General features: G+C 39.6%; 1 protein-coding gene across 1 annotated transcript in view; it reads right to left on the bottom strand.

Moving 5' to 3' along the window:
- Positions 1–2,662: 2,662 nt before the first annotated feature.
- Positions 2,663–26,615, bottom strand: part of LOC124619968 (AT-rich interactive domain-containing protein 5B-like) — a 63,274-nt gene continuing 39,321 nt past the window's right edge. The window contains exons 3-8 of the mRNA XM_047146630.1: positions 20,692–20,925; positions 16,072–16,190; positions 13,714–13,891; positions 10,890–11,040; positions 10,651–10,792; positions 2,663–7,612 (exon numbers count right to left, since the gene is read on the bottom strand). Coding sequence (XP_047002586.1) covers positions 5,762–7,612; positions 10,651–10,792; positions 10,890–11,040; positions 13,714–13,891; positions 16,072–16,190; positions 20,692–20,925 — 2,675 coding nt within the window. The 3' untranslated portion in view covers positions 2,663–5,761. The remainder of the gene's footprint in view (positions 7,613–10,650; positions 10,793–10,889; positions 11,041–13,713; positions 13,892–16,071; positions 16,191–20,691; positions 20,926–26,615) is intronic.

Raw genomic sequence — 26,615 nt, 5'->3', positions numbered from 1 at the left:
AGAAATGCTTGTGCTCATTTAGTCAAGATCATGAACAGATTTCTACATTCCAGTGGTTGTTGGATAACATTGTTAAGTAATGGCATGGAATCCAGTGTCACATTCCGCATATTACCCTTTCTTTCTCATGTGAAGTATCATATTATCAGTTTGACATCTCAAAGCTATCTACATGTGCTTTCTAGTTAAAATGTGTTTAAAATTGTGCTGTGTAACATGCATGTATTTCTGTATTTATTTCTGCTACGTTCCACATAAGCCTCTAGGATCAACTGTTTCATCCACGTAAAACCATTTTCCTCTCTCTAAATTACATAGGTATAACGAAAAATCTATCTGCCTGAATGAATCAGAATTTTGTATGAACATGATCACATGGAAATGTGCACTCACATGAATCACCACTGCTACCCTCTGGCCAGTTGCTGGGCACATTACTCAAGCTACTGTAGTTGACTTCAATAGCTACTACACATTCCAACTCTTTTCCACTACCCCCAAACATCAGATTTTCTGTATTTTGTACCTGTCCACAATCCCCTCATGTCCACTTGTGTCTCCTCTAGCCTCTTCCCAGCTCCCAGTAAGTCAGCATCCTGTCTTCGTACCTACCTCACTCATCATCCCATACTTCCTTTTACATGTTCATCTCCACTGACTTTCATATCCATGCCAATATATCTTTCATGTGCAGATTCTAAAAGCAAAAGCACGGTAGTAACCACTGATCTAAGCCAGTTATTATGGTTACATGAAACATCATTTTATTTTGGTATCATTCAAATCCCTTTGCATCTACGACACATTAAATGTGGGTATGTGTATATGGGACAGGAGAGGGAGCATATACTATAAAACAGTGACCTCCCCCTCAGAACTGAACCCTGGCTCCACACCTGATCTCTTTCTCTTACTACACATCATTGACCTTCTATGTGTGCTATTTTCATCATGTTTCTCCAAGTAGCCTCCTCCTGTGATCAGTGCCTTACTGCACACACTTCCATATTCCGTACCAGCATGATAATATCTGGCTGTTCCTATCTCTTCCATGTCTCCAACACAGCCAACTTTACTAATCAACACAATCGAGGTGCTTATTCTATCATCTTATGGGATGGGCTGGTTCTCCTTCTTAAACAGACCTCCAGAAGTGTCCTCCCATGTGATCAGTGTTTTCTCTGCACTGATCAGCAGTTTTCTGTCCACAGTTAAAGTAGCTTTACACAGCTGGCTTCTTTTATTATACCCTGAATTTTAATATTTTCACCTGACATCAATACACATTAAAAGTGCTTCACAGTTTCCCACACCTTCATCACTGTGTTTCCTACTACTTTAACTCTTTTACTATGTCCATTATGTTGTTTCATTCTTTTTCTAATAAGCGGCAAACTAAAACTTCCCTTAAAACAAGAATGGAAGATTTTGGTTTACTGTCTCTTTGATAATGAGCTCTTAGAGGTTAGGGCATAGCTTTAATAGGCAAAGTATGGAGAGGGAAACCAGCCACACCCTTTCAGGGAAACTGTCCTTACGTTTATAAAAAGCATGGAAAAGCTAATCCTGGACTGAAGGAAGGAAGGAACGAACGAATGAACAAATGGAAGAATGAAGGAAGGACTGAATGAATGAATGAAGATGAGAGTTTAACGTCCTGTCGACAGTGTGGTCATTAGAGATGGAGCACAAACTCTGATTATGGAAGGATGGGGAAGGAAACTGGTCGAGTCCTTTTCAAAGGAATCATCCCAACATTTACCTGGATTAATTTCAGGAAATCATGGAAAACACCAATCTTGATGATTGAATGGGAATTTGAACTGTCATCCTCCTGAATGCGAGACCAGTGCACTAACCACTCCACTGCATCACCTAACTTGGTCTAAATCTGGGTGGTGGGACAAAGATTTAAACTGTCTCCTCCCACACACACACGTCCAGTGTCTGTCTACTGTGGTACCCCATGAAGTTATTAACACAATGCTGTTGAGAGAACCATTTCCCTTATCCATTTTGGGATTCTTTTTAACTATAAATTTAAGACATTTATTTGATCTTCACCTGCATCATTAGCAGCTTAACATTATACCTCCTTTTGTCCTTATTCTGCATCTACTTCTTACTTGAAAATTCCAGTCTCTCATTGCCATTAAAATTCAACCTATTTTTATATTTATAGTATCCCTCTTTGTTGCAGATCATTTTCTACTTGAAAGGTCACCTTCTAAAATCGCATTGTGCTAGTCATCACACAGATTTAGTTTTCATTCTCAGATAAATGACATTCTTCTGTAGCTCCAAGCTCCTATGTGTAACTGTTCCACCAAACTCCTACACAATTACATTATCACCTATGACTTACGTAATAATGACTGACTGCAAGTAATTCTAAGGCATGAGTTTCAGAGAAAGTAAAAAGTTTCTCCCAAGCCCAGCACTACTGAAGCACAGAGTTGATGCTGGAGAGCACCACCATTGCTGTTACACTACAGAGATCTACACTGAGATGCAAATGTACTGCATTCTTGTCAAACACATTCCAGTGCAGAAGATAGTTGTCCACACAGGAGAATATTATATTGAAAGGAAAACTGAGAAAATTTGCACTATAACACTGAGGGCAGTGAAGCTCTTAAAAGATAAATAATATAACTTGACATAATTTTTATAGCTGCCACAAATGTATTTGTTTTGTATTGCATCATTTCAATAGCAATGACACTAGAGTAGTACAGTTACACAGACACAGGAATGTTCTGCAGTAAAATGTAGTATTCTATGCAAATTCACAACATACGGTGTCACACTTGTTCCACACTTTACTGGATTTTTTGTAGTTATATTTTTCAATAATTACTTTAGGTGTTATTACATATTTTACAGCTTCCAAATAAGTTTAGGCAGATAAGATTTTTATTATAAAAGTAAAACAATATACACAATATGTACTTCACATTGCATTGCTGCCGGACTAAACCACTAACAAAATACAATATCACAATTATATTACACTTCACATACAGACATAATACCAATGTCAGCCTCTACAAAAAATACAACAGAAGATTTAATGGTATACTGTACTGAAAATAAGTTACATGGTATAGTTCTTGCAATTCATTCTGGCAACCTAAGACACAGCAAAAAATTACTTCAAAACAACTATGGCAAAATTTTTGTCTTCATTGCGTATATAATCCCTGAGTGCTCTCTCATTTTTTAAGAGAACAGTTGAAAAATTGAAGACTTCCTGCAAGTCATCTGAAGAAACAAGAAACATTTCAGTAGCAGCCTGTGATATATGCTGTTTGGACCTTCATGTTACGCTATGTAACGGATTTACTATCTCTCTTAAATTCGATTGAAAGTACTACAGATACGAACACATTCAGACCGAAAAAACTGTTATAGAATTTCAGGACAGTTTTAAAAGCTGTACACCTCAGAAATTTGTGCCAACTGTTAAACAAGTTCCTTTTCACCCCCTGGTGTTATTTCTGATAGGCAATTTAAGCTTTATACATGAAACTTACATTCTGAATTAACAAATTTATTCGAATTTAGTTATACAAACAGAATAATATTTAAGTAAAATAAACTTTCCTATCCAGCTTTGATGAATGTCGTGATTGTAGTTTAACACAGGTACAAACATTTAATTTAAAAAGTAAGGGGTTTCATATTATTCATAAAAATTGGGCCACACATCATGTAGAATTACATGCTACCACAGATGCAGAAATTGAGAAATGTATCCTGATGTTTCGACATTGGTGGTTAATTTCAGAAGTATACAGCATGTATAATTATAATTTATGTTTGTGCTTGCACTGGCATATATGCATTTTTGCAATAAGGTTATCCAGATATACCTAAGATGGTGTAAAAGGTTAGTTTTCACACTGATTATTACAGCAAGTTGCATCAGATTCAGTATTTACATACAGGCTCTTAATATACAAGAAAGAACCATTTGCACATTACTGCAAATGACTAACAAATACACACAATCATTCACTTTTTTCTGAAGTTGCAATGAAATGCAATATCATGATAAAGTCCATGCCATTTTATAACAAATTATTACAAAATTTGTTTATATTTCTCATAACTCAAAATAACTAAAAAAATTATAAGCATAAATTTGATATTACTAAATAACTAAATAGAAAATTTAATAATGTCATAACAAAAATTAAATATTCTTAATCTAAAAATCTTTTCTCTGTAATAAGTTCAAGCCAAAATATACTAAAGTAAGAATAAAGCAAAAAATCTGATATGTACATAAATTACATAACGACATGAACCACACACATACACAGGTGATCTTTCTCCAATGTAAAATAAAATGCAAGGGTTAAAAATTGAACACAGAAGAAAAAGTTTGAAGAAAAGAACAAAATCAGTGCATTACATTGAGGTATTTTTATGGCCACATTTGAACACTGTAGATATTTGGGAATTTTCTGTGTAATTTATGAAAGTGCGATATTTACAATGAGCCATGAAATAGGTTGAAAAACTCCAGGTACATAGTGAGATCATATACACAGAAACTGGAAAGGTGCTTGGAGAAGCAAACCACTTATTATTCAATGAGAACTTTGAGTCTGTAATATTTAGTTTCTGGGATTACCAGGTTCACAAGCATTTCTTCTGTTGCTGGCAAGATTTTCTAGAATTTGATACAAAATGAATACTTCCAATGTAACAGTAACATACACCATTACTGTTTTATCTGTCTTCATTTCGGTATTCTCACACAGAGACGATTACTGTGCCTTATATAATCAGTGCATGCTAAAGTTTGTACATATCAATACCACAAGCTGCCACTTCATAATCATTTGTATCCACTCTCAAAATAAAATGTAACGATGCTGTAGCCACCACTCAGTGTGTCATCATTTCCACATCGTGTAACGCATCTCAGTGCTACAGTGAGTTATGAAAGCTAATTCCAATGAATGTACAAAATATGTATTGATAAACGAATCTGCTCTTTGGCATCCAGCTAAAATATTACTATTCAAATCAATAAAAATAAATGCCCAAGAATAAAAATATTGAATTTTAACACACAAACATATTTTCCTGTAATGCCCTCACACTATTAGTTTCTTCTAGTTTTACTTCTTAAAAAAATAACTTTCTGCTTATTGAAACACATGCTTCAAATAAAATCATCGGAAACACATTTAATGAAGAAATAGGAGATGTAGCTTTTCAGCTTTCCTATTTTACAGCTCCCTCTGTTTCCCCCTATATGTGCTCACTCAACACTACAATCAATCAAACTGAATACTGTACACATCCTACAGCATAACCTACTGATTGTGAAGAAACTAATGAACAATCAACAAGTTCTTCATGAATAAAAGTTCAACTATATTACAATATTACAAACTTGATTTAAAGCCTCTTACTAGACACAGTACTCGTGACTGCAATTTTGGAGACACACATATAAAATATTTGGCAACTGTTAACTATAATTTTAGCACAGTCAATTCTTCTAAAACAAAAGAATAAAAACTGCTCGGGGTATAGTACAAGTACTATTGACAGATATCTTCTGAAATAAATGGGTTCAAAGAAAAATAACGAATGGTATAATGGACAGATATACCATGCCATTATTAGTCAAAATAAAAATTATCTGTGAAATGAGAGGTCATTTAACAGGGGATTCTGTATGCTACAGTCACCATAATGTCACAAGAATTTAATGATACTGTGCACATCTTTACTGATGTCATTTGAATGTGGGGAACTGCGTAGGACTGACTGGTGTAATAGAGGTGGACCCATCCCTCAAGAGGCCTAAGAAGTTACCAGTAGCTGCAATCTGCTGGCTCAGCGAGAGTCCCCCGTGGTGGTGGTTCATGAGCTCTTTGTACAACTGTAACTGTTCAGCAGTGGGAGCAAACACCGGCGTCGATGCCGACGACTGCACACGTGGCAAGAGGCCCGCTGAAAACAATGCAGGAGTCCTTCCACCAAACACCGACTGGTAGTACATAGGGTCGACAATTGGCAAATAGGGAGGAGATTTGGCTGTGCTTCCACTCACTGACTCGGCATGTGGTGGATAGCTGGAAACACTGCAGCCTTGTACGCTAGGAGGCAAGTACGACACAGAGTCTTCAGATGAGTTCACATTCTTTTTGTGTTGTTGCCTTACTGACTGTTGCTGTTGTTGCACCTGCTGCTGATGGTTTTGTTGTGCTTGCTGCTGGTGGTGGTTCTGTTGTGGCTGCTGCTGCTGCTGTTGCTGCTGCTGCTGCTGCTGCTGTGATCGAACTCTGGCTAGTTCGGCAACGTTTTTGCGTCCGTTTGCAGTAGACGACAGGTACGGGTTCGGTATTATAAGCTGGGCTGCATTGAAGGTAGAACTACTGTTCCTCTTGTGAGAGTCGCTTGCAGAATTCTGCCTACTGTTCTCACTTTTAGAGTTCGTTTTGGATGACGTGGATTTCTGAGATGCACCTTTCTTTTGGGATTGTGTGTTCCTCTGACTGGTTTGTCTAGGTTGGGGCTGCACGGGGGTTTTTGGCACGTCGACTACAGTGATTTCCAAATTGGAGCCAACAATGTGCCGCCCACCAATTACAGAGAATTGGGGGCCGTTGTTCAGCTTTGGAGATGGTCTGCTGTGAGTACTCAGTCCAGAAAAAGGAGGGTCTACATTGGGGATACGGCTCACAGTCACAATTGGTTTCTCAGAACCCTTCTTCCTCAGGTCTAGGACTTCGGTCGGTATAAGTGGCCTCGGAGGCACACGTCCAGGGACGTAGTATTTGGGGTGTTCTATCTCGTCCTTGGGGTCACCATAGATGACAGTCTCTGAGCGTGCATAGATGGAGCGTGACTGCACGACTTTTGGAGGCGTCCAGCTATCACAAGAACTGCTGGAATGTGCAGATGAGGATGCTGGAGGAGGAGATGACATGCTGCCATAAAGATTCTGCACTGAAGGTATCTTGAGTTCGGGCAGGTAACGGTGGCTGTTGAGCGAGCTGGCAGCTCCGGTGGCAGTACCTGCAGACTCGTAGTTGGGCGATGGAGATGGCGTAGAGGCTGAGTCTGTGTTTGGTGAGCTGGCCATCTCTATCATGTGGCTGACATCAGGAGTCACTGTTATTGACACCTGGTTCTCGGCTGACGGCACCGGTGCCGCGTGCTGTATCACTGACGGCCGCCGCTCCGGTACAATCGTTATTGAGCCGACCGTGGCTTCCGGCACACTGGAAGAAATGGCAGTCACCTCCAGGCCACCTTCCTTCAGGATCTCCAGTTTGCGCTTCTTCAGTGCCGGCACAGGAGTCTTGCCAATCTTCACCGGTGAGTCTTGGTCGGAAACCAAGTCTATGATTTCAGGCTCAGCTGCTTTGCTCGGCTGTTCGGATTTTACATCAGTGGCAGGTCTCTCCGGTTTGTTGGGCACTGGAATGTTCTCTTTACCTTGTGGGGCAGGCTCTGTTGTGTTAGTAGTAGTGCCAGGAGCATCCTGTGACTTCTCTGATTTTGGACGTGTACTTCTCAAAGAAGAGGACTTCACATCTGCTGCAGCCTTATCACTGCGGTTCCCATTTGTAATGGCATTCTGAAACATGACACAAAAATGGCACTTGTAAACATCTGTGATAGGTTTACACCTACGGTCATAATTTTAGACAACATGAGGCATTCACTAACATTTTATCTTGTCCATGACAGAAATGTATACAAGCATGTCTATGCCTGGTCATTCACTTTTGAATTAAATCTGCCTTGGCTTTTTACAGTCAGTTTTGTTTATTTCTGTGCCACAAACATAATCCTAATTTTTTAGTCCCTTTTTTTCACTGAGCGTTGACAAAAAAAACTTTTCAAACTGACAGCATCTTTTATTCATCACTGAATCATTTAGTTATTTATTATGGCTTGCTGAATTCTAATGCATTTCTGAGTTTGCAAGAGTCCTTCAAACTGAGTTAACTTTTGGCAACATTTAGTTGCATGCCTGACCTAGCCAGGAAACAGTTCGGAATTTTATGAAAAATACTGATCAATCAGTTTAAGTCAGTACAACAGCATATATACAATAATATCACACCAAAATTCTTCAGAAAACAGTTAATGTACTTCTTGTAGAAAAGGTACAGGAAAAATACCAAGAGAAAGTAAGCATGAAGTGTGTAACAAGCTGTGACCAATAGAAGTTGTCTCTGAGATAGATGTAATAATGGATTAAGCAAGGCTAGGGTAACACAGCATTTATATGAGTGTCATTATGAATCTTCTTGACCATTAAAGAAAATGTCCCGTACCCAGGAGTGCCTTTCACATGCACTGCTTGTACCAGCTGAGTCCCCAAAGCAAATTGCAAGTCCTAGCTCAACTCTCCACTCTGCCAGAACCACCTTCTTGTTATTGTGCTAAAATCACTCAATTAAGATATTGTTCTCCAAAAAAAGCAAAAATCTGAGCCTTTTTTTGGGTCACAAATTTCGATGGATACAACCAACCATACTCCAACTTAAGAAAATACATAAATATTCAAATGAAACCTACTTCTCTGATTGGATAGGAAAAAAATTAAATTAGTTTCAAATATTTTAAGTTTTTATAGCTTATTTTTATAGCTTATAGAACATTAAGTTTTAAGCTATTATAGTATCATATGTGCTTGTTAATTAACATGCACATATGATATAGTAATAAGTTAAAGCTTAGTGCTTTATAAGCTATAAAAACCTAAAATGTGAGAGACTATTTTAATTTTTTCCATCCAATGAGAGATGCAGGTTTCATTACTATGTGATAAGTCTCTCATCTGATAAGCATTCCTTTTCACTGATACAAATTTTATAGTAAGAGATGAGGGAGGTATCACTTGACATTAAATTAGTATTGAATTAATTTAAATTTAAATTTGTGTGCTTTCAACATTTTGACACCTGTTCTCAGAGGTAAAGCACAATTCCAGTGAAAGCGCACACACAGTCTAGTGTGTCAGTCTTTTGGTTTTATCTTCCTTTATAACTTCTCCTTCCAATAATCCAATTATGAACCATAAAGACCAGAGTTACAGTTCCACTTTTGTCCAAACAACATATCAGGATTATATGAGCATCACTGTGAAGATTTTTGGACATCCTAGGTTGTTGTTGATAGTTTCATTTCAAAGAAACTTGGTCTTTAGCAACACCCACTTCTAGAAAGTAGTTAAAAATTCCAACAAGCTTAGCCAACAGGGATGTCTTTCATAGGAGCCTGTTATAATGTAGAAGAAATTGAGTGGAAATAGAAGCATTTTCCCCACGAGTTTTTTAATATAATTTTAGGGTAGACTTATATGCTAATTGGTGCTTGGACTGCTCGCAGCAGCCATTTGATAGTTACTCATCTTTCAAAGCAACATTATTCCATGAGTTTAACACATTCACACATGAAACTCTCTTTAAGGCATAAGTCATTCCTCATGGCCAGTAACGGGTGTAGCTGGAGTTGGAACGATGGTTGAAGAGGGCTCTTTGCTGTAATTGTCAATAAATTGAGTGCATTCTTGGGATTGGCCTGCCAGCAGCTTATAAAATCATGGAACACAATCTTCGTGCAAAAACAATCTGCAGTTACCCTTGAGCAAAAAACTCAACTTGCTGAATTGCACCAGCAAATATTAGAAAAACTTGATTCTGGGTGCTCAAATGCAGTCAAAATGGCTGTCACAATTTCATGTTTTAACAGAAGCAGTCCACTTGAGAAGAATGAAGAGAGAGAGAGAGATGGCACATATATTCTTCATGGCAACTGGTCACATCGTTAACAGAATTTGGGTGAGGCAAAGACAATAACTCCCAGCTCACATTCTGGAATCAGGCTACAGAGGTTACTCTAAAATTAGCTCCGTATGGGATCCTGCTTCACAGTGACAATGTACTAGCTCATCATAATTATGGTGAAAATACAGGCTGTGTTTCAGCAGACTTGTCCACACTACAGCCTAACTAGCTCATGTCATACTTTCTTCCTACTCAAAGAAACTGTCTGTGGTCATGAATCTGCACCTCCAAAAGTATCCAGCTCTGTGTATCCTTTCCTAATGAGCGTTACACAGGGAGCCTACAGTAAATTCTTCATCGAGTGGTTTGCATGAATGTGGTACTGTGTAAAACATCAGAGGCAGTAAGGGGGGCATGCATAGGTATAAGTTCCAACAGATGATAATTGAGTTAACTGTCTCAAATCAGAACTAGCTTCTGCATCTATATTACAATTCATAACCCAGGAAATAAATTATCTTCACTGCCAGTGTAGAGTATGCATGAGCTTCATAGACTTTCATTTTGCCAGCACACTTTCAGAAATTTTCTATCAAAGAAGATGAACTGCCACATATACACATCATTTTTCCCTACTCTTACCCTTCAGTCCACCTGACCACTTCAAATGAGTGCAAAAAAGCAACAGCCATGTGTCTTCATTTTAAACTTTCTAAATAAGTACCACAAGCAGCACACTTTTCAACACTAGGGAAGCTGTACAAAATTCTCCGTCTTTTATTATCATTTACGTGGTGTATATCTGATAGTAAAAGAGGAATGGTTCAGGCTTAAAATAGAAGGTGGACTGAAAAGTGGTAAATTCTGAGTTACTAACCTTCGTGTCAGTCTGCTTGCTTTGTACAATAGTCACTTCCTTCTTCTCAGCTGGTTTTATAGCTTTAAGTTTAACAAGTTGTCGGTTACTGGCCTGTTTGCTTGGAATTTCTTTCACACTTTTCTCATAAGGCAACAATAACCTGCAAATGAAATAAAGTAATAGCAAATTTTAGTCCAGCTGTGAACACACGCATCTATGTTGTCACAGGACACTCAGAAGGATTATTCAAGACGCACCTCTCGTAATGTCTCCTCGTGTAAGTGGCTGCACTTGTGTTGCCTTGGTCACCACCTAATTCATCGTAGATTGGCTTCCACATCTTGTTGGCAGTTACAGCATTATAGCCTCCCAGTTTCTGGACTTTAGTGAAGAATGCAAAGAGATCAACTGAAAGAAAAAGCAATCTTATGAAACAATATTTGCATTTTGTGGAGCAAATGGTACGTTTTAAATTAACATTACTACATGGACACGTAAAATTGGAAATGATTAGAAATAAATATACATACCCATGATAACAATCATCCTCTGATCAGACTGTTTCCCTTCTTAAAAACTCAACAATATGAAGCACAAATGCCAATATCAATTTTTGTCAGGAAAACACAAAACACTCCATAAGTATTCATTTCACAAATATGTTTCAGTCCCCCATCAAGCAAATTAAAAGTGGTGAACTATTTCCAGAGCAGTAATTGGTGGCCCATTGTAACTTCTCCATTTTGAAAGACAAACTTTTCAAGCCAAGTTTGTGTGTGTCTGGAGCAATATAAAGAGTTCAAAATCAATACATTTCACTGCAAGATAATCAGACTGCCTTAATGTGTCATTATGTTACAAGGACTTCATCAATGACTGAAGGATTTATATGAAAAGATGTGTGGGATCCTCACCAGATGGGACTGATAGAGTACATCGAAAAAGTTCAAAGAAAGGCAGCACGTTTTGTATTATCACAAAATATGGGAGAGAGTGTCACAGAAATGATACAGGATTTGGGCTGGATATCATTAAAAGAAAGGCGTTTTTCATTGTGACAGAATCTTCTCATGAAATTCCAATCACCAACTTTCTCCTCCGAATGGGAAAATATTTTGTTGACACCGACCTACATAGGGAGGAACGATCACCAAGATAAAATAAGGGAAATCAGAGCTCGTACGGAAAGATACAGGTGTTCATTCTTTCTGCACGCTATACAAGATTGGAATAATAGAGAATTGTGAAGGTGGTTCGATGAACCCTCTGCCAGGTACTTAAATGTGATTTGCAGAGTATCCATGTAGATGTAGAGGTAGACGAACTGACTATTTTGTCATCACAGGTCTGCATATTACTTTCAAGAAATTAAGTCTAGAGAACTCTCTTTAATGATGATACTGTTTCATTAGACTGCTAGTAACACTTAATAATCTTCACCCTGAGCAAACTGTTATTTCAAAACTATTGAAGGTATTCACACTTTGCACTCCCAAACACTGTTTCTTCCATACATTCATTTCCTTATAGAGTAGGTATAAACTGATACGAGAAATTTGTATTTTTTACTGCAACATATTTTCAGCTAGCTGCTAGAAGAGCGATGTCCATATTAATCAATTGTTGTATTAAAAGAGAAATATTTCACTTGAGTTAAGAGGGCAACTGCACTAAAACCACAGCATACTAGAAAGTTAGTTTGTCTTTTAAAATTCTGGAAGTTAACATCATGGATACACAGCAAAAAATCCTGTTAGCTACAGTAAACCATACAATATATATTCAAATTATATAACATCAATCTTCAGAATTTGATATCATTCTTTCAGAAAGTTCATCATACCAAAAACAAGCAGACAAATTTGAAAAATGTTGTACTAATCTGTAACGTGCAACGAATTTTTTAAAAAAAGTCATTTAAGAGTACTTTAGTTTAATTTTTCATTAAAATGTGTGTTTCTTTTATTTTCAAATAACATGTGCCAGGTAAGATTTAATGATCTTCCTATGATGCAGCTCTACAAAATTTCTGATATGGCACTGTACCTTCTGTGGATCATGTGCGATAACCCATAGCAAGAGTGGCACGTAGTTAAAGCCCACGAAATGGAACTGCCACAAAACATATATTAAAATATATTTCTTACCAATGTACTACAGGATTTCAACTATCAGGAAGCATGTCAAATATTTTCCAAACATATTTGAGCACTGATAGTCAATGTTTTTGGAACTGTTGATATCAAGAGTTGTTTTCCAAACAGATGATAATTAATTTTAAATTTTAATTTTAAATGCAAGATAGCTTCTTGTGGCAGATGTTTGGAGTGCATTACATCTATGGAATATAGCTCCAATGGGCTTCTAGGCGGCTTAACTGGCTCAGTCTATGGTAGGACTACCAACTCCATACAATTTTCACATCCACTGCTCACAACAATGGGGAATCAGGGATGGAACTTCACTCACAAATCCATGTCTCTGAATCTCAATTATCCTTTGATGTGACATTAATCAAGATTTAATAGGAATGTTTTGATAGAGTTATATATCCTTCTTTTTGTTTCTGGCACTGGCAATTCTATCCACTGTAGAAAAAGCACGCTATGTTTCTAAATGCTAGATGGCACAAGAATACAGTCCACATATGAGCCGCCACTGAGTGATAGTTTAACAATCATTTAGAAGAGATAAGGACGCAAAATGTGTGTCATTATTTTTAGCTTTTAACAAGTTTCTTGCTTGCTAACATTTGTTTTTTGCAAGTTACTTTTTAACACTAGTGGCATTTTGATGATTCTTCAAACATGTGCAGCACATAAAACTGCCAAAAACAAGTGTTTTGTGATGTAATTGTGGAGGACCAAAAAATTGGCAAGATTCTCCAGCACTCAAAAACTGACGACATTGGTAGCAGATTCACAGCCTTCCCTAGTACAGAAGCTACAAGCCACATCTATTTTATAAGTAGTCTTTGTTTCTTTCTTCCTTTTCTATAAGTTCTGGCACAAAAATAGTATGTCATAATCCAGTGTAATACGCTTTCTGCAGGTATTTCTATCAGGAAGTAAGTAGACTCACTCTCCTTGAAGCCGAGGTGGGGCACCCTGGAGATGGGAGTGTCGCGCATCCTCATGAAGCTGTGCAGCTTGGCAAGGAAGTCCCGCTCCTCAGGCGATGAGGCCAGGCGGCCGCTGCGCCTCGTCACAGCCAGCGCGCGGCCAGGGTCTGCTATCCCATTCCTCACACCAGGCCGCCCCTGCAACAAAATCACCTCCCAGTCAGCACATGGGCAGAAAATCATACAGCAAACATGGTTACACAGACACATTCAGTGTTAATTAACAGCTGAAACAAAGCAGGAAACGCACTGGGATAATTAAATACAGTTTCAAGTGACTTACATGTATTTTATATTTTAAAAAATAGTTCATACCAAAATACTCCAACTACTGAATGTTGGTACAAATCATTTGAGTGTCTACTACCCCGAAGTCTTTTTCCTGTCACCTGGTCTACACCAACCTCTGCAAACATTTTTTACTTGATACCAAACAAAATGAACCATTGTCATTATCAATCCACTAATCCAATTTTCATGGGCCACAGTTAAGTAGTTTTGTGTTGTAGATTTCACACTGGATTCCTTACTGTCCCTTCTACTTTTTAAGTAAGTATTAATTCCATACCCACACACCTATAAAAGAAAGATACTCTGCATCACCCCTTTGATTACAAATCAACATCTGTTCTTTCAGTGCTGTCAAAGGCAATCATCTACACAATGAATAATCAATTAACCAAATCAGAAAGGACAAATGAAATACTTGACACTAATTAATTGGGTTTTCAGAAATATCAAACAACCACCGTTGCCCTTATCAAAGTAACGTGAATGAAATGGGGTGATGGACTATTATACTTAGCCATCTCTACTTAAGTAAATATTTACTGTATTGTTTATTACAACATACTAATTGCAAAAACAACAACCGAAAACCTCAGGATCCTCTGTCATGGACTGAAAACAGTTTGAATTAAATCTTACTGGGTGACAACAACACATAATGATGAGAACATAAATGACACAATGTAGAAACACAACATTATATGCCACTCCAGGGTCAATGTATGTGGAAGCTGTTAAACTATAACTGATTGCCAGACTAGAAAATCTAATGTCAGTTACAAACTCCACTAACGAAATCTCAAGCTGTTTGTAAATAGATCAACAAACACAACAAGTTCAATGTGAGAGCACACACGAAAAACCTAACTTGGCTAGCGTACACAATCAAATCAATCAATGGAATAAAATGATCATTAGTAACATTTGACATCCAAATTATCTACACTTCATGATGAAACATAGGAGATTTAAAAACTTTTATATCATATGACCTTCTTGCATTTAGAGAAATGGCGACCAAGTAACATCAAAGTAATAAAAGGAAGAAAGATCTTATTTAATGTCCCATTGATGATGATGTCATTAGCAGCGGAGAGAAATTTGACTGTGGAGGGAAACTAGACAAGTTCTTTCCAAAAGTGCCAGCCCGGAACACACAGTAAGTCTTTCAGGAAAACCATGGAGTATCAAAATCTGTATAGTGAAACAGCGATTTGAACCCTGTTCCTCCAACTACTGCACCACCTCACACACTACAAAGAAACAGAAGGTAAGTTACACTATCTGCAAGTAATACTAATGTAGTGAAACAAGCTCTTAATCATAATCACAAAGAATCCTATACTGATGGCTCTTTTGCTCTACTTACTTTCACGATTCACAGAGGAGGATGAGGACGACGAGGAGGAGCATAACTAATGAATAGGGCAAAAAAAATGTGACTTGTCAAACTTCCTTCAGCTTTTCTTTCATCACACCATCATCATATACTACTCGTCTTATATGTTGCTGTCAAATATTTGTATGTTTTTTAATCTCTGTAAACTTTCGAAATTACTTCATTATAAATTTTATTTCTCCAAGTATCTGTCATGGCACCTTACCAAGACATTTGGCTATCTATTACAAACACTGTGGTGTGGTTGAATTAGCTAAGCTGTGACTCTGTAAAGCTCACTGGTGAACAACGTTCCGTACATAGCAGGCCACCCAGACAACTGATCATGTCATCAGGTCACGCAGAAATTATATATATGGAAGCAACATGTTTCTGAATGGATTACAGACATTTAACAAGGTGTACATGTTCACATTGCAACAATTATTTGGACTGAATCTGAACTGGATAGGTAGAGATACTACTTGAACTCTAGTTCTTGTTCCAAACAGGTCCAATAACCTTCTTTTTGAATACTTGGTTTCAAAAATGGGCAACTTGCTGCACCTATTTCAATGTGAACCTCCATAGATGTGGTTTCTCTTGTTAAGTTATTACTTAACAGGATGACAGATACGTATCTGCTACATACCCTTGTTGCTGAGGATGATACGGTGGACAGTGATGACTCCGACTCATTTGATTCGGAGCCACCGGGTGACAGGCTGCGCTTTTTTCGTTTTCTTCTTGGCCGTCCTTTCAAATTTGGCGCTGTGGAGTGAGAAATTATAATTCATAACGGTTTATAAACACATATCATAATGTGTTCCAAGTTTTGCTGGCAAACAAAAAATAGTCAGCAACACTGCCCCTATTACCTTTACACCTAGACCATGCATCTTGTTCCAAATGCACTTCCACTTATCTGTTTATTACTAATACACCTTACCAAGTTACTTCAAAAAGTTTAACCAACCCTGTAGTAAGACATGATGAGCAATCAGTGAGTATGGGCTATTTTTATGAATGATATACCTGCAAAAACCTTTCTCGAAGTATGTGAAGTACACTCAGTGAAGTCCAGGAATTCAAACATTGTTCAGTTCAACTTATTATTAATTACACAAAGATCCAAACACAAAATCCTCAGTTTGTAAAAGGTATCCATATACAGAAAATTACACATCGACAACTTTAATTTTAAAGCTATCAATCCATTACTACTAAAGTTTACTACTACTACACTAAAGGCACACACTGATATAAACTGAAGAAACAGGACTAGGCATTAACGTAAATTACCAATAACACTGACAGACTGAAGCTAGGTGTTAGTGCAGCAGCATCATCAGATAAATTTATTGTGCACACATTTTAAGTCATCAACTGTTTAACTAATTTTTTCATGAGTGTTGGTCATTCCACAATTACAAACACTACTCTATTCCATGACATGCAACCTCCACGAGACATTGGTTAGTTGAGTGCACACAATATGTACAGCTACAGTCTCTACTTATTCCACACAAATATTTTCACGTAATTTGTGATGTGAAGTTGTGAAACATTTCAAATCAAATTATGGTAGTATCATCAAGTAAAGACATTCAGTTCACACGATTTGTGTTGAACAGCACACTTCTGATTTTAAGTACATGGAATAACAAAATCCCAAATCACTGCACTTAGATATCATATACAAATGAACTGTATGCTGCAGTATGAACTGTTTTGTGATTTTCCACAAATTTTGTCTGATAATAGCAGTAGTCAGAACATATAGTGTGATTAAGAAAAAATTCACATTTTAAAAGAGCAACAAAGTCAAAGATTTTATCAATAATTCCACTGATTATTGCCATTGCTGAAAGACTCCGTAGTTCACTGGAGTGAGTCAGTGTGGGAGGAGCAAGTATGTACTTCACAGTGATTTCCAATTGAGAGCAATTACTTTTGGCAACTTTCTGTGTGTAGCTGTTATGCCTTTGGAGAACTGAAGCATTAAATAATGCATCCAACAGTAAATGAATCATATCCAATGTTACGAAAATGACATATATATTTGTAACAGCAAATTGAGGCACTATATGAAACTTCGGTTTCCAAACTCTATGAAGTATTTAGTGTCCAATAACTAAAAGAAGAAGCTACCCGTTCTGCTGCACTCCACTGTTGCAAAGTGTATCTGCAGTACAAAGAAAATAAAATTATCTTATGGTTTTATACTATAGCGTACAACCACATCCAGCCAACCACTGCTTGATGTAGCATGGGGTCAAAACAAGAATGAAAGACCACTGGAGATGTTTTCAGTCATATCATTTCAATAGCTACCCTCATTGCCTGGTATAGCATGTTGAGGTCCTTTGGCAGCACAAAATCTCTCAGATATCTTGTCTAAGAGTGCCATTTTGTTAGAAACTTAACAAACCAGGCCACTGTATTAAATTAGCCAGAGAGCTTAACAAATCAGCTTTGTATGTCCATTGTTGTCCAGGTCTTCAGTCTGAATACTGGTTTTGATGCAGCCGTCCATGGTGTTCTAATCTGTATCTGTTCATCTCTTCATAATTACTGCAACCTGCATCCATTTGAATCTGCTTATTGTAGTCATGTCTTGGCCTCCTTCTACAACTTTCACCTCTCCCGCCACCACCCAACCCCCTTCCATTATTAATTCCTCAGTAAGTGCCCTATCAAGTTCCTGTATTCAAGTTTTGCCATAAAGATCTTTTGTCCCCGATTTTATTCCGTGTCTCTTTATTAGTTGCCTGATCTATATGTTCAATACTCACTATTCCTCTTGGCACCCCATTTCAAAACCCTCTAGTCTCTTCTTGTATGAAATGTTTACTGTCCTCGCTTCACTTTTGTACATAGCTACATTTCACATCTTCCTTGAGAAGGACTTTATATTTAATGACAACAAATTTCTGTTTTTCAGAAACATTTTGCTTACTATCACCCATCTGCCCTTTTCTTACTTTAGTCGATGTTCAACTTCTGACCTCTTTTGAATACATTATCTTTCCCATTCAACTGTTCTTCCAAGTCCTTTCCTGTCTCTGACCAAATTTCAGAATCGTTAAACATCAAAGTTCTAATTTCTTCACCATTACCTGTGATTCTTGTTACAAATTTCTCCTTAGTTTGTTTTACTGCTTGCTCAACATGCAGACTGAATAATACTCCTCCCCAACAACTGCTTCTGTCTCATGTCCTTCGACTCTTCTAATTGCCTTGTGGTTCCTGTACAGGATGTATGAGGGTTATCCAGAAAGTGAAGAACAATTGTGAACCACAACCAGTGCTACCTCCATGATCGCAGGTGTGCAAGTTAGCTTCCTCCCATGTCTCAGTGTGAGCTAAATTTTGTTGCCAAGCAGTCACACCTCTGTGTTCTGCAACCTTTCGAATTGGCACTGTAAACTGAAACTCCCACCAAATGTGAAATGTATGGAGTCATTTGTTGTCGGAACGCACAAAAGTTTTGGCCTATAGAAATATTTTGGCAAATGAAAACTATTTATGGCGACAGCACACTAAACGAGTCTTCAGTGACATGGAATGTTGTCAGCAAAGGTAGTTTTGATTCAAGACAATGCGCAGCCTCATGCGTCAGCTCAAACACAGCAAGAACTTAAAGTCTTGAGTGGCAATTTTTGGGCATCCTCCTTACAGCTCTGATTTGGTACCAAGTGATTTACACTTATTCTCCAAACTCAAAGAATTTGTGAGTGAAAAACAGTTCACAAATGATGAAGACCTCAAACAAACAGTGAGACTTTGGCACAAATCTTTGGCAGTAGAGGAATGCAACATGGAAGTTGAAAAGTTGGTCCCATGTTACAATACATGACTTGACAGCTGTAGTGTGTACATTGGAAAACAGTGAAAGGTATTATATGTAAATAAAGTTTTGTGTTGATATCTTTAATTTTTATGTAGCTAATAGCGAACCTGGCAATGCTCCACAATTGCTAAATATGTATAGGAATTCCATATGAATCCGAAATAATTCCTTTCTCGCTTCTCTCCACTCATCTTGTCATTTCCCCTCTCTCTCTGTACATCTCCTCCTCCTCCATCTCTCAGTGCATAACCTCCTCTGCTCCCCCCCCCCCCCCCCCCCATATCTCTCTCTCTCTCTCTCTCTCTCTCTCTCTCTCTCTCTCTCTCTCTCTCTCTCTCTCCATCTCTTCCTCTCCCCTCTCTAGGTCAATTTCTGTCTATTTGTTTAGTAGAAGATTGTGTAAAAATCTGAAGTAAATGTGTCAAGATCTTCTGGGCAATGTATAGCATATGTTTACCCAAAAGTTCATTTGAGTACTGGTATTGTGTAAAAACTGGGAATAAATTGGTAAACAGCTTTTCAAGATTAGTGGCGACAATGCTTGACCCTCTATATATTAAATATGTTTCTATACATTTTGTATATTACAAAAGTATATAGCCTAACTGCCTATGTTTGTTAGTGTGTTGTGTAAAAATTTGTAGTAGATCGGTCAAGAAGTTTTTGAGATTTTCGGTAACAACGTTTCTCCTTGACACACACACACACACACACACACTAAAGTTGGTCGAGCCAAACTCAGATGATGGCCTTCCACAACTGATTTTGATTTCAGACTTTTCTGATGGCTTTTCCAAAAACTCTCTCTCATACAAACCTTGTCCTGACAATAACAAACATAACAAAATTAATCAAATCGGTCAGGCCGTTCTCAGTTGTTGATCTTTCATAGATGTGGCAACTGATTTTTATTTATATAGATGCCAAAACGTTCTTGACTTTCTGAACGACCCTTGTAAATAATTTTTGTCTCTCTGTATTTTGTTACTGCTACCCCCAGAATTTCAAAGGACTGCAACACAGTAAACATTATCAGAAACTTTCTCTGAATCGACCAATGCTAATAATGTTAGTCTGTTCACGCTACTACAACATTCCAGTCTTCTCAGTGGTTTCCGCTGTATTTACTGTATGGCAGTTTGTCATCTATCAGTGGGCCACGTAAAGGTATTTCTGGTCCTTCACTACACTCTGGAAGGGGAAAGACGAGCCCTGACAGCTAGCCGGCAGCGATGGTTACCGTTTTCAAACTGGCAAGTGCAAACGACTTCTGGCGGTGTCAAAGCTACACCAGTGAATTGTGAATTCAGTAATGAAAACGGCAGTCGTCTACAGAGACGAGGTGTGGTCACAGAGGCGTGTACAAAGTCGCGTTGCGGTAGACGACCACTTCTACGGAGGGTGGGCTGGCGCACTTACCCAGATGGTTGCAGAGCAGCTCGTGGCCCTCGAGGTCCGGGTAGTCGAAGGTGTCCTTGCAGAAGAGGACGCGCGTGTTGCGGCGCGGCACGGCGAAGCCGCCCAGCGCGACGACGAGCGCGTTGTGCAGCCACTGGCTGGCCACGCCCTCCAGCCGCTTCAGGATGCCGCGGTAGCGGCAGTAGCGCGGGAAGCTCAGCACCACCACGGCGCACTCCTCCTCGTCCGGCGAGCCTGCGCACACATGCAGACGCTGCAAACTGCTCTGCACGCACTTCAAGAGATGGATGTTGGACTGGAGAGCTACGCTGCCAACAGCTGAGCACGCTATCTTCAACTGGATACTAGCGGTTGCCATTGATCATCACATCACCACTGCCTAAGCACAAAATAAAAGTATCCGCCCGAAATAACATCGCCAGAAAGCTCACGAGCAGTGGATGGGCAGTACCCGACAGTCCTCAGAACATCGGCACTTGCATTATGTTACTCTGCTGCTGAATACGCCTGCCTCGTTTGGTACAGTTCTGTTCATGTGGACGTTGTCCTCAATGACAGACGTAGAATAACATCAGGACCCTTGAGGGCAACGCGCAGGGCCGTTTCTACCATTAGGCAACACCAGGCGGTCACCTACGGTGGCGAAATTTTTGGGCGGCAAAGGGTGCAAATAGGAGAAAAAATGAAAAAGAGGAAAAATTAAAACACCGAATTGTTTTCAAAAGCATACTAACTCAAGTCTCTACTTACTTTGATAAAAGTAAACACGTTGCCTCTACCTACCTCAAAATTAAAGCAGCCGCTACTGAGTACAAAAAGGAAACAAACACGGGCTCGATTCATCTATGTCAAGCGCTGGGATGGGGCTCGTGCGTTGGCTTGCAATCATATAGCAACTTGATACCATACCTCCCTCGGTCCGCCTTTTTGTTTTTGTCTCTGCACATCATTTGTTATGCGTCAGTTGAATTGAGAAAATGAGGACGTTTAGTCATCTTAGATTAATCATTAAAAGTATAACAGGAGATTTGCATTGTAGTGCCGTTGTATATTGGTGGTGGTGGCAGGGGGGCGGGCAGGCCATTGGGGAGAAATGACTCTGCGCACTATGGGACTTAACTACTTTGGTCATCAGTCCCCTAGAACTTAGAACTACTTAAACCTAACTAACCTAAGGATGTCACACACATTCATGCCCGTGGCAGGATTCGAACCTGCGACCGTAGCGGTCGCGCGGTTCCAGACTGTAGCGCCTAGAACCGCTCGGCCACTCCGGCTGGCTCATGGGGGGAGACCGTTGCTAATAAAAAAAGAGGGGGCGTCATTTTTCAGTTCAAGCCTATGGCGGCGAAACACCCAGGAACGGTCTTGGCAACGTGTATCTACAAACTCTACATCCTGGCGGGGATAACACCACCAGATGTAAGACGCAAATCTGCCGCGAATACCTGCAAAGTCGAACTAAACGCTGCGATAAAACATCACCGTCACTGGCACGATAAAACTTGCGGACAACCAGAAATGCAGATTTGGCTTCATGGGTCCTACCTTCGGAGGCCCTATCCCCAGGCGAAAATCTGCAATGGAAAACGTGGAAGTCCCTTTACAGACTAAGAAGTTGGGCTGGTAAAACGAAGGATAATATGGCCAAATGGAATAATCTTCGCGACCCATGAACTTTATGTGAATATGACGCAAAAAGAGCACCAAGTACCTGCACTATTGTCCTCAGTCCCCATGTTTCCTGCATGCTGGAGGACCTAGTGCGGGCCAGGGAGAATGCTGTCGAGGTTGCCAATTTTCGGGCTGATTACATACAAACAGGTATCTAGCACTAAATGTAAACTTTTTTTATGGAGCCCGTCACGAATTCCTCTCCTGTGCTAACCTCTTCATCTCAGAGTAGAAGTTGCAACCTACATCCGCAATAATTTGCTGGATGTATTCCAATCTCTGTCTTCCTTTACAGTTTTTGCCCTCTACAGCGCCCTCTAGTACCGTGAAAGTCATTCCCTCATGTCTCAACAGATGTCTTATCATCCTGTCCCTTCTCTTTATCAGTGTTTTCCATATGTTCCTTTCCTCTCCTATTCTGCGCAGAAACTCCTCATTCCTTACCATATCAGTCCACCTAACTTTCAACATTCGTCTGTAGGACCACATTTTAAACGCTTCTTTTTTCCTCTGCTCCGGTTTTCCCACAGTCATGTTTCACTACCAAACAATGCTGTACTCCAGACGTACATTCTCAGAAATTTCTTTCTCAAATTAAGGTCGATATTAGATATTAGTAGACTTCTCTTGGCCAGGAATGCCCTTTTTGCCAGTGCTAGTCCGCTTTTGATATCCTCCTTGCTCCGTCCGTCGTTGGTTATTTTACTGCCTAGGTAGCAGAATTCATTAACTTCATGTACTTCGTGGCCATCGATCCTGGTGTTAAGTTTCTCGCTGTTCTCATTTCTACTTCTTCTCATTACCTTCGATTTTCTTCGATTTATTCTCAATCCATACTCTGTACTCATTAGACAGTTCATTCCGTTCAACACATCTTCTAATTCTTCTCCCCCTTCACTCACTACAGCAATGTCATCATCGAATCGTTTCATTGATATCCTTTCACCTTGAATTTTAATTCCACTCCTGAACCTTTCTTTTATTTCCAGCATTGCTTCCTCGATGTACAGATTGAACAGTAGGGGCGAAAGGCTACGTCTCTGTCTTACACCCTTATTAATACGAGCACTTCGTTCTTGGTCGTCTACTTTTTTCAGAATTTCGAACATCTTCCACCATTTTACATTGTCGAACGCTTTTTCCAGGTCGACAAACCCTATGAACGTGTCTTGATTTTTCTTGAGTCTTGCTTCCATTGTTAACCGCAACGTCAGAATTGCATCTCTCGTGCCTTTGCCTTTCCTAAAGCCAAACTGATAGTCATCTAGCGCATCCTCAATTTTCTTTTCCATTCTTCTGTGTATTATTCTTGTAAGCAATTTGGTTGCATGAGATGTTAAGCTGACTGTGCAATAATTCTCGCACTTGTCAGCTCTTGCCGTCATCGGAATTGTGTGGATGATGCTTTTCTGAAAGTCAGATGGTACATCGCCAGACTCATATATTCTACACACCAACGTGAATAGTCGTTTTGTTGCCACTTCCCCCAATGATTTTAGAAATTCTGATGGAATGTTATCTATCCCTTCTGCCTTATTTGACCGTAAGTCCTCCAAAGCTCTTTTAAATTCCGATTTTAATACTGGATCCCCTATCTCTTCTAAATCGACTCCTGTTTCTTCTTCTATCACACATCAGACAAATCTCCCCCCCCCCCCCCCCACAGATGCTTTCAATGTATTCTTTTCACCTAACCGCCCTCTCCTCTCAATTTAACAGTGGAATACCCGTTGCACTCTTAATGTCATTACCCTTGCTTTTAATGTCAACGACGGTTGTTCTGACTTTCCCGTATGCTGAGTCTGTCCTTCTGACAATCATTTCTTTTTCATTGTCTTCACATTTTCCTGCAGCCATTTCGTCTTAGCTTTCTTGCACTTATTTATTTCATTCCTCCGCGACTTTTATTTCTCTATTCCTGAGTTTCCCGGAACACTTTTGTACTTTCATCGATCAACTGAAGTATTTCTTCCGGTACCCATGGTTTCTTCGCAGTCACCTTCTTTGTACCTATGTTTTCCAACCCAACTTCTCTGATGGCCCTTTTTAGAGTTGTCCATTCCTTTTCAACTGTACTGCCTACTGAGCTATACCTTATTGCTGTATCTATAGCCTTAGAGAACTTGAACGTATCGTGTCATTCATTAGTACTTCCGTACCTCATTTCTTTGCGAACTGATTCTTCCTGACTAATGTCTTAAACTTCAGCCTACTCTTCATCACTACTATATTGTGATCTGAATCTATATCTGCTCCTGGGTACACCTTACAATCGAGTGTCTGATTTCGGAATCTCTGTCTGACCATGATGCAATCTAACTGAAATCTTCCCGTATCACCCGGCCTTTTCCAAGTATACCTCCTCCTCTTGTGATTCTTGAACAGGGTATTCGCAATTACTAGCTGAAACATGTTACAGAACTCAATTAGTCTTAATCCTCTCTCATTCCTCGTCCCAAGCCCATAGTCTCTTGTAACCCTTTCTTCTACTCCTTCCCCTACAACTGCATTCCAGTCCCCCATGACTATTAGATTTTCATCCCCCTTTAAATACTGTATTACCTTTTCAATATCCTCATACACTTTCTCTATCTCTTCATCTTCGGCTTGCGACGTCGTTATGTATACCTGAACTAACCTTGTCGGTGTTGGTTTGCTATCGATTCTGACAAGAGCAATCCTGTCACTGAACTGTTCACAGTAACACACACTCTGCTCTACCTTCCTAATCATAACTAATCCTACTCCCGTAATACCATTTTGTGCTGCTGTTGATGTTACCGTATATTAATCTGACCAGTAATCCTTGTCTTCTTTCCACTTCACTTCACTGACCCCTACTATATCTAGACTGAGCCTTTTCATTTCCCTTTTCAGATTTTCTAGTTTCCCGACCGTGTTCAAGCTTCTGACATTCCACGCCCCGACTCGTAGAACGTTATCCTTCCACTGATTATTCAGTCTTTTTCTGATGGTAACCTCTCCCTTGGCAGTCTCTTCCCGGAGATCCGAATGGGGGACTATTCCAGAATCTTTTGCCAGTGGAGAGTCATCATGACACTTTTTCAATTACAGGCCACATGTCCTGTGGATTCACGTTACGTGTATTTAATGCAGTGGTTTCCATTGCCTTCTGCATCCTCATGCCGTTGATCATTGCTGATTCTTCCGCCTTTAGAGGCAGTTTCCCACCCCTAGGACAAGAGAGTACCCTGAACGCCTGTCCGCTCCTCCGCCCTCTTCGACAAGGCCGTTGGCAGAATTTTTATGCCAGAAGTCTTCAGCCGCCAATGCTGGTTATTAATCAAAGTTTAAGTGACGGGATTCGAACCCGGGGCCGAAGACGTTTTGATTATGAATCAAAGACGCTATCCCTAGACCACGGGTGCAATAATAAACTATTATCATACGTCTGTAATTGCCTCACATTGTATCTCTAGCTCCTTTGTATGTATGTAATAAATTTATATATTTAGTCTCTTTTTTTCTCTTTTTATCTATTCTGCATCAAAGCTTTTGACACGAATAAATAAATAAACCACCGTAACAACAAAAGAGGAACACAGTTCAAAGTCAAAATAGCAAACGGCACTGAAAACCACGACACTCAAATCTGCACGACAACAAAAGAAATTTACTGGTATGAATTAACGCTAGCCAATCCAGGCGCTTTTGTCCGGCGCCACCTCCAGCTAGCTACTGCCTCTGCGCTACGCTCTGAGGTGTGTGTTTACGGTACAAGTCCATGCCCACTAATTCGCAACACTAGCAGAGGAGAATACAAAAATGCCGAAGCAGCATTTCACAACGCACTTCGCATTCTCTCTATCTTGTGTGTTGCAGCAAGTAACCTAGTTCATCACAAAGGATCAACTACTACTCTCAACTTCAGAAACACACAACGATATGGCCATCTCCGCCCCAGAGGGCACAGGAGTCCATTCACCACGCGAGGGGCGCCGTGCGTGTCTGGGCCTGGGTGGCAGCTGAGTTGGGGTTGTGGAAAGGGGGCCAATGTCAGTGACTACTGCCAGGACGTGGGCCAGCTCAGGAGAAGGCACAAGCAGGTGGAGCGGTAGCAGCCGCGACGAGGTTGCGAGTTTGCCGATGTGAGCGTCTATCGCCAGGTCCTGGGCCTGGCTGTCAGCAGGCGCGAAGACGTGGTGCGGTGGCCAGTGTGTGCATCTATTGCCAAGACCAAGCTACAGACTGCGCCACCAAATTATTTAACACGTTGACTTTCGAGACAA

The sequence above is a fragment of the Schistocerca americana genome, chromosome 6 (genome assembly GCF_021461395.2).
Source record: "Schistocerca americana isolate TAMUIC-IGC-003095 chromosome 6, iqSchAmer2.1, whole genome shotgun sequence".
NCBI classification, from domain to species: domain Eukaryota; kingdom Metazoa; phylum Arthropoda; class Insecta; order Orthoptera; family Acrididae; genus Schistocerca; species Schistocerca americana.
Note: the sequence above shows the minus strand (reverse complement) of the source record. Positions and strands in the feature narration are given on the sequence as shown.